The 9,586-nt window shown below is 41.5% G+C and overlaps 1 protein-coding gene across 1 annotated transcript; it reads right to left on the bottom strand.

The window, feature by feature from the left end:
• Positions 1 to 6,111: 6,111 nt before the first annotated feature.
• Positions 6,112 to 9,096, bottom strand: LOC146715027 (E3 SUMO-protein ligase ZBED1-like). The gene is made up of 6 exons (XM_085451429.1): positions 7,992 to 9,096; positions 7,708 to 7,852; positions 7,367 to 7,598; positions 7,128 to 7,265; positions 6,946 to 7,005; positions 6,112 to 6,858 (listed from the first exon to the last, which is right to left on the bottom strand). The coding sequence occupies exons 1-6, from the start codon at positions 8,182 to 8,184 to the stop codon at positions 6,490 to 6,492; spliced, it is 1,137 nt and encodes a 378-aa protein (XP_085307555.1). The 5' UTR covers positions 8,185 to 9,096; the 3' UTR covers positions 6,112 to 6,489.
• Positions 9,097 to 9,586: the final 490 nt, after the last annotated feature.

Below are 9,586 nucleotides of genomic sequence, written 5' to 3'. Positions count from 1 at the left end.
AAGTTAGCTTGTTTATATTATGCTAACATAGCTGTGTTGCTAGCGGTCACGTAGCACATCTATTAAATACCAGTTAGCCAAACTTCAGTAACCCTACAAACGTCACTGCTGTTTAGTTTTCTGTCTTCATTTATGTTGGAAGTGATAACAGAGCTGTACGTTTTAATTTGTTTCCAAAACCCGCAGTCAGGACATGCTATATTGTATTAGATAGAAGCTAGCGAGCTAACTTCCTGCTAACTTCTAACTCCTTTAAATGTCATAAATTCCGTTTTCATGGATGCCTGGATGTTAAACTCAATTGTTACACCTGGTAGAGCAGAACGCTGATCATTTTATTAAAGATGAAAGACTTTAGACAGTTTTTCAACTCTCAGTAATGCCATAGTGATCGTTTGATATATGGACCTGCAGCGGAGTTTAGGCCCAGACACGGCTAGTGACGTCAGACTTAATGACCGGATAAAAATCCGTGAATGTTCATATCTACACTCACAAAAAGCTTTTTGTAATTTTTGCTAATGTCTGTCAATCATCTGTTTTTCTTAAATGTAAGGGGGAAAAAAGACACATTTTGTATTTTATTTCTCTATAAGCCCAATACCCAGATAACTTATGAACTGATGTAGTGCAAGTAACAACATCATCTTTGTTTACTAGCTATGATTACTAGAACTAACTAATTTAAAGAGTTCCCAGTAGTTTTTATAACTTTGAGCAAAAACCCACCCTGCAGCTCCTTTTTTTAAAAATTTAAATTCAATCAACAAATTCGACCACGGATTCAAATTTTGGGTGACCATCAGGTTGACATGAAATTAATGCAAACCAAAAACGTAACATGACATTCACAGTGGGACAATGTAAAGAACAAAATATATAGGAGAATCAAAAGAATTGTGATTTACATATGTTAATAATTGCTCTATGTTTGACAATGTTCATGCAACTTGTCCTTAGGTTAAGAGGTGGGCCAATCTCACCGATCATCTCAAATAAAAAGGAGACAGTGTATGTATATATGTCTGTATGTACCCTATGATCATTATTGTAAAAATACCAAAACAAACACAAAGCTTTGAATGAATGCAAACCTCTTACTGATAAATCTGGAATTAATACCTTTAACCTTGTTAAGTGGACTTTGTAAGTTTTTAAAATAGGGTGATTTGCTCTAGCAGGACAATATTGCAACAAGACACCAACACCAAACGACTCCACGTGTTGACGCAGCATCTAACAAATTGGCATTATGTGACACCGTGTGATGGGAACATAATATTTGACCCCCTGGGATGCGAACACACGGAGGCCCACGTTTTTCTGTCAGGCAGGCAGGCAGCCAGGCCGTGTGCTACACGGTACTGTTTTCTGCATTTGCTGTCGCTCTCGCTCGTAATAAAGGCACAAAAATGCCCTAAATTTTTCTTCTCAATATATTTTGTTTTCTCTCACTTTGTCTCTACCCAACCTTGCAATGCAATTACGTACATCTCCCATTGCTGTATATAAAAGCATTTCCATAGTAACCAAATTCCTTCCATAAGGACAATATGACTTAAGGGCTGCCATAATTGTAGGTTGTGGTTGCTAACTGCTTTGGCTCTCTGTGTGTGATTTTTCATATAAAATTGCACCTCTTTCTGTCTGAGGTAAGTACTTGGCTTTTTAACTGTAGGGGGAAAAAAACGCTACGGGTTTTACGGATCTATCGAGCATCCATACGCTCATGCAGAAACCTAGTTATAGAACACAGCAGGAGGAATATTACTGTGTTTTTACAGACTGCAGAGTTTAAACTAGGGCGGTTGTTGCTTCCTTGCTTTGAACATAGATCCTAATGTGTAAAAAGGTTTGCTAGTGTATCTGTAATATAAGTTATTTGTGTCGCGGACAAAGGAGGCTAAAACACTGGTCTTTTATACAGAGAGTAGAAAATGTTACAGCAGGTTAGATACTAATGAGACCAACTAGCTCAGGGTTTCAACACAGGAGTCTGTTTTTCCAAGTTTAACTTAAAAGGATAAAGTATGGAATTTGCTTCTTTTTTTTTTCATGCTTTCAAAGAACACTATCAAGACCGGGCTCTGAAAAGGCGCTCGGCTGCTGGAACGGCAGCTACAGTACAGAGCAGCAGCCCCTGTGCTGTTGAACTCAGATAATTCAGCCATAGCCCGCCTCCCCTCCCTCCATGTTTCTCATCCTTTTCCTTCCTCCCTCCCGCTCCATTTCTCTCTCCATCCCGCTCTCTCCCTCTCACCCGTGCTGTCTCCCTCTTTCTTTGAGCAAGGCCTTGGAGGGTTCTGCAATTACTTTTGAGGCCGTTCAGAAAAGGGGATCACTCCAGTGAAATAAATCGCTCCATAACAGCTGCGGTGAAATGGTGCTAATTGCCGATTGATTTGAAGCAGAGGCAGCAGATATCTGCAATGCAGAGCCGCATCTGCCGCACTCTCCCCATCATTCCCCTCTCTGATTACCTATTGTTCGGGCTGTTTACTTTGTAGTGATGAGTGGTAAATGGCAGGTTAAGGAAGCTAAGGGGGCCAGACACCAAATTGGGTCCCTCTCAAAAAGACGGAGTGTAAAATTAGACATAATTAACACTCCCCTTAGGCAGATTCTCCAAACCTCACAGAGATGGCAGAGATGCAAATTAGCTGTAAAGATACACACTTTATATACAAAAACAGTGATTAAGCTGCCTTTAGTGTACAGAGGCTACAGCCTGTCTTGATTGAGAGCAAATTAACCATTGAGCAACTCATTTTGGTTTTCAGGACTCTGGATGTTTTGGTGCATTAAGCACCATGCCAACAGAGAAAAAAGGAAACGGCACTAAGTTAAAAGCTTTGCTTTTGTAATCAGAGTGAAAAAAGCTCCACTCTTTTTATTTCCATTTCTGAAAATAAAAAAAGAAGAAAGAAAAGAAGAAGCAAACACGTCCCTGCTAGGAGCTGAATGTGCTTTTCAGAACCTGGCTGATTCGACCAGATATGAAAAGTGACAAACTCACTGTGTACCTGACTCAAAGAGCAGCTGACACATATATAAACCAGCTGTATAATTGGTATGCTGTACACTTGAAACTTCGCAGTGTTTACTTACTACTTTATTTGATACAATAAGTGTTTTCTTGTTGATCTTTGCTGTTCTACAGTGACGTCCGATCTCTTTTAAATTTGTAGCAAAGCATATTTTGCACATTTTCTAGTCCGACCTGTCAAATACAGAGAAGATAGTAGGCGTTATCTCTCAGTCCAACTTGGGAAACATAAAGCTTCTAGTAAAAAATTAGAAAACTGAACACGTAAATAAATCTGAGACACAATTAAGCTGTAAGTGTAACTAATTCTTGACATACTCTCTTTCAGTAACACAACAGAAGATCTATTTTTCCTTGTACTTGGTCCAACAGCAAAAAAAAAAACTTTGATGTGGGGTCGAAACAAATCATGTACCGCATATATACTGTAAATGCTGCTCCTGCCCACTAAATGTATCCCATGCTTGAGTAGTGGTTGAATAAGTGGTGAGTACATGAGTCTTGCTTTGTGTTATGCCAAACAGAACTGCAGTGGCAACTGCTGGATACTCAAGACATGGACATGCTTCAGTTACTGTAAATTGAATCAAACTACAAATGTAGTACGTTTTAAAGGCCTAAAGTTTGATAACGCTGTCAACACTGGATGTTGTATTTCATGAGATATTTATTTAGAGGAAGGAACAGGAACATAAAACAGGTTTAGACCAGAAATAGCGTGATTTGGGGGGGGGGGACCAAATGCACATGATCCTGATCATTAATACAAATGCATGTTCTCTGGCTGATTTGTCATCTTCAACTTGTGAACCATAAAAAGGCAAATAAGCACAGCCAGTAACTGCTGAGGCTATAAACAACATTTTTCTAGTTGACGTTAAATAGATTAAATCTTATGCTTAATAATGAGGTGTGGAAGTACTTATAAATAGATTAAATCCATCTAAAGTTGATTGGCAAATGTTATCAGTCTCAAAGTGTTGATTATACATTAACATTTTTATATTGAAATTCTATCATAAAAAACGTATTTTATTAAGAGAGCTCATAATAGAGTGCATTGTGGATGGTGGCCCCCCGTGGAACAGATTGTCTTTTCACAGCAGGTGGACTGCCATTTGCTGCAAACTCTTGGAACTGACATCATTACACCTCAATTTTGTGATTCATGTTTGTTCGTAGGCGGCGAAATGTCTTATTTCCACCGAATTGGATACTGTTTCCCCAAAAGGTTTTGTTTTCTTTTGTGATCATTTTTATGATTCTCATTGTCATCAGCATTTAGAGCATAATGTCGCCTCTGCGATGACTTAGGCAAAGAGGGATCGCTTCTGTTTGAGCAAAGAAGTGTGTTTGAGCAGAGGGAAAAAAACGCCGCGAAACAAAAAAAACAATATGTTGGCGCTTCTCACTGTGACAGACTGTGGGTACACGTCCCACAGCTACTTCAAAAATAACATAATTCCTACAATCCTGCTTGACAATTAGATGAAATTATGACAATTACAATAAGTGAGGGGTTTTGTGTTTTGTATTATGATGTGGGCAGGTGTGTACCTTCGAAGGAGAAAAAACAAAACAACTTTTAAACCAAAGTAGTCGCACACTCTTGCTAAAGACATTGCCACTGAGACTGTAGCGTCAGCTGATTCTTTTGTGCATGTTAATGTTATCGTTCCCTGTTCTCTAACGTCACGTTTACATTAAAAAATGGTAAACTCTTGTAAACATTCATGGAAATAAGTAAGTAAATTTGGGTTTTTTGTAAGGTTTTTTTTTTCAGTTGCAACTAATATATTTACTACATGGCTGTAAACAGACACCCACTTACACAATAATCTCTTTATAGAGTCTTTATGAATTTTTTAGCTCTAAATTCTAATTCATTTGTTGCCTGTTGCAGCGTCAGCATCATAAACTCCAAAATACCACAGCTTACATGGAAAGTGAGTTAGCTTGGTAGGCTAGTTGATTGACCAATGAGGGGTGGAATGCAAGTTTTGAGTTACTGCTGGAGTAAAGTTTTTTTTTCTATCAAGAAACAATTTTTCTTTAGTTCTAGTCTTTTTGATGAAGAGAAAGTAGAAAAAAATACTATGCAAACCTAATCGATCTACCAACAACATTTAGATGGCATTCAAGACATTGTGCTAATGCCCTTGGTGTAGGTTCAACTTTTATTTTGGAACAATTTTTTAACCACTATCAGAACCTGAGTAAATAACGTTTATTTAATGTTAAAATGAAGTAATAATGGATTGCATTTATATAGCACTTTTCGAGACCCTTTGAAAGCACTTTGCAATTCTAGTATTCAGTCACTCTCACATTCACACACTGGTGGAGGTAAGCTACAGTTGTAGCCACAGGTGCCCTGGGTAGACTGACAGAAGCGAGGCTGTCCCTCTAGTCCAGCGGTCCCCAACCTTTTTTGCGCCACGGACCAGTTTATGCCCGACATTATTTTCACGGACCGGCCTTTAAGGTGTCGCGGATAAATACAACAAAATAAAACTAGTACCGGTACCGAAAAGAAGAAGATTTGTTTATAACACACGTGAAAAGACAGAGAAAAAACGACTTAACGATAAAAAAATAACGCTGAAAACCATACATTTCACACCTGAGCCTCAACTCTCGTGGCCCGGTACCAAACGACTCACGGACCCGAGGCCTGGGGGTTGGGGACCGCTGCTCTAGTCAACACCAGTAGGGTGAAGTGTCTTGCCCAAGGACACAACGACCAAGACAGACAGAGCTGGGGATTGAACCGGCAACCTCCAGTTACAAGATGAGCTTCCCAACTCCCTGAAGCACGGTCGCCCACAAGTAGTTGTACTGGTAGTACCTGAGTACTGGGAAAACCCTTCATGCAGGCCTGACTCTGGCTATATATGATTGTTGTCATTTTCTCTGTATTACAGTTGGGTCTTCACTTGGGATGGGTATTGATAAGATTTTCCCGATTCCATTATCGATTCTGTTTAACGATTCGATTCTTTATCGATTCTCTTATCGATTCTTATTTTTAAAAAGAGGAGAACACACAGGTCGATTAGCTTTGAACTTTGTTTTATATCTTATCTTTGAACAAGACAGAAATGTAGAAGTAGCATGACCTTACAAATCCAAGAGTGAGATCTTAAGCGATCCACAGCCTACTGCTCCTCGATGGGGTGCCATGAGAACCCAGAAAAAAAAAGTTGTAAATGTAAAATAATAATAAAATAAATATTCTGTTACAGCAATAACAAAGTATAAAATAAATTATTCAGTGGCAATTACACAAGAAACTCCAGTAACATTCACACTCTCCTTTTTAAAAGTATATATATGAGCTGGGCACTCAAAAATAAAACTATATCAGCCAGCAAAAAATACAATCAACTCAAGTCCAATGGAACTGTGCACTGTGCAATTCTGCATCCATCAACTATGGAGAATTAAAAATTCTTTTGCAGAAATATAAGCATATCTGCTTTTTCAGGAAGGATACGTGATCTTTCTGGACTTATGGTCTCTCCAGCTGTGGAGAACACCCTCTCAGATGGGGTGGAGGATGCCTGCACACACAGAAACCTTTCAGCCAGTGCTGACAGCAGGGGCAGAGTCTCTCTCTTGCTCCACCACCATAGGGCGGTGTTATCCTTGCAGGGGATGGGGGTTAGGCTTCTATACAGCTGGATCTCCTGATGCACTCTCTGGGCCAGGGAAAGAACGGGCTGCCGTTGTTGGAATGACTGCAGCTCATTGTCCTCTTCTTCAAAGAGTTCCTCCAAGGCCGTTTTTTTTTTTTGCTTTACTGGTGGCGCCTGAAATTAAATGGACATGATAGAAAATGAAGCAAAACATGAACAATCCATGACATTTAAATTATCATCACAATGAACTAAACTTACATAGTCTTCTTCATCCTCATCTTCGAACAACTCTCCCTGTGTGTCTCCTTGCTCCAGGTGCTTGAGTAGAAAGTGGCAAATAAACAAACAAATCAAACTAAGTACCACAGATCCATAGATGAAAGGTCTCACTCTCACAATGGAAATGTGCTACAGTGAAAGACACCATCATATTGAAATACCTCATCTGCTCCTGCCTCTGTCTTTGCTGCAATTGCTGCTTCCCTGATCCTGTGCCAGACTTCATCCTTATCCACTTTGGATTTAAATCGGGGGTCCAAGATGGTGGCCTCCTCCAGGAAGCTCTTGATATCAGCGTCCTTAAATTTTTAAGAGGGAGGAAAATGTGACATCATGACAATCCTTCAGTATTTATAACTGTTATTTTATTTACGATAAATAAATAAATCATCAATTGTACCTGGTATCGTTTGGAAAGATCTTTCCAAATGTTGTCCTTTATGCTCCTTGTGAAGGCAGAGTCATCTTCCTGTACGGTGTAGTGTTGCTGTAGCTTTTGCAGGATGGGCAAAATCTCACCACAGGTCGGACTTTTGTCACTGGACACTGCTAGTGTGGAGGTGTAGTGCTTCCGCATGAGTACCACAAACTCCTCTGCTTTTCTTAAGTCATCATTGCCCATTTTAGCCAGTCTGCAATATCAACAAAGCAAAAATACAACAGATATGTTGCATAAAACAAACAAAATAAAACCCGAGTCCAAATTAAGCCATATTATCATTATTTTTCAATACCACTCACCTTTCCTTTTCTATGGACTTTCTTATCTGTGGATCGATGGCTGCAGCCTGGATGGCAGGAAACTGCTCGCAGAATCTCTCCATCATCAAATACAAAGAGTTCCATCTGGTCTTTACATCTAGGAGCAGCATGTGCTTGGGCAGCTCTGAGGGGTAACACGTTCACAACTTAAATGCTAATGTAAGGTCCCATATGGTCCCACATATCTTAGTTTATAAATTTAATTTGATCATGATCTAATGATTATAATATACGCAATCTTAAAAAATATTTGCTATGCTTACTGAGCAACTCTTGCTTCTCCTTCAGGACCACTTTTGCCATGTGGGACCTCTTCATCCATACAATCACAGAGCGAATTCTTGCCGCCCAGTTGGAAATGGCAGGACAGTTGTAGAGCTTCTGAGCTCCAAGGTTCAGGGTGTGTGCAAAGCATGGAAACTTGAGAATTTGTAGCTTTTTGACAGCTACATCCATGTTGACCGCATTATCAACAGTGGCTGCCACAACCTTGTCTTTGGTCACAAGATGGCGCGGCCACGTCCAGACGCCTTCCTGACCGCTCCGCTCCGACTATCCACTTTTCTTGTTTTTTACTTATTTTTTGCTCTGGTTTACATCCCAAAATCCTCTAGTCTTATAGTATACGACAGCGGATCACTTGTAAACATCAGTGCCAAGGTTGCACATCTAATCTTGGACACTTTTAAACCTGACCCTTCCTGGCCGCCAGAGATTCTACGCGGCGCGGAGAACAACAAAGGACGGGCTGCTCATCCGAGGCGCAGAACAAAGAAGCGCCGGGGAAAACGCGCTGGTATTAGGAACAGACTGAGACAGCAGGCGCATCGCGCACCACTGCCCAGTATCCTACTGGCCAATGTACAATCCATGGAGAACAAGCTCGATGACCTAAGAGCAAGGGTCACCTTCCAACGTGACATGAGGGACTGCAACATTCTGTGCTTCACGGAGACATGGCTGACCCCCACCGTGCCGGACCAGGCCGTAACTCCGTCGGATTCATTCTTTGTGCTCCGCGCGGACAGAACGGCAGAGTCGAACAAAACCAAAGGTGGAGAAGTGTGTTTCATGGTAAACAGAAAGTGGTGTGATGCCAGGAGCATTTCTACTCTCTCCAGCGGCTGCTCGCCACATCTGGAGTTCCTGAGCATTAAGTGCCGCCCTTTCTATCTGCCCCGTGAGTTCACCTCAGTCATCGCCACGGTGGTCTACATCCCACCCCAAGCGGACACAGGTATGGCTTTGTCCGAATTACATGATGTGCTGAGCTCGCTTCAAAACAAGGACCTGGGCGCAGCCCTCATTGTAGCAGGAGACTTTAACAAAGCGAACCTCAGACAAGTCATGCCAAACTTTTACCAGCATGTCTCGTGTCCAATGAGAGGGGATCGGATTTTGGATCACTGCTACACGCCATACAAGCAGGGCTACAAAGCGGTCTCACACCGGCTTTTGGGAAGTCTGACCACAACGCCATCTTCCTCATTCCCCAGTATAAACAAAGCATACGGAGGGAAGAAGTAACCACGAGGGAGGTAAAATGGTGGACTGCCCAATCAGAAGCTACGCTACAGGACGCACTCAACGACGTAGACTGGGACATGTTCAGAGCATGCGCAGTCGACATCAACGAGTTTACGGAAGTAGCAGTATGCTTCGTCAACATGCTAGTGGAGGAGATTATCCCCACTGCGAGAGTCACCACATTCCCAAACCAGAAACCGTGGATGGACAGATCGATCCGCACTGCAGTAAACGCCAGGACCGCCTCCTACAACGCGGGTCTCGCCACTGGCGATATGAGCACCTACAAAGCGGCCTCATACGGCGTGCGGCGCGCGGTGAGAGATGCCAA

The sequence above is a fragment of the Copadichromis virginalis genome, linkage group LG3 (assembly GCF_057382275.1).
Source record: "Copadichromis virginalis isolate Kocher_CV1m ecotype Utaka linkage group LG3, C_Virginalis_male_GT1.1, whole genome shotgun sequence".
NCBI classification, from domain to species: domain Eukaryota; kingdom Metazoa; phylum Chordata; class Actinopteri; order Cichliformes; family Cichlidae; genus Copadichromis; species Copadichromis virginalis.
This window is presented reverse-complemented; position numbering and strand designations above follow the sequence as displayed.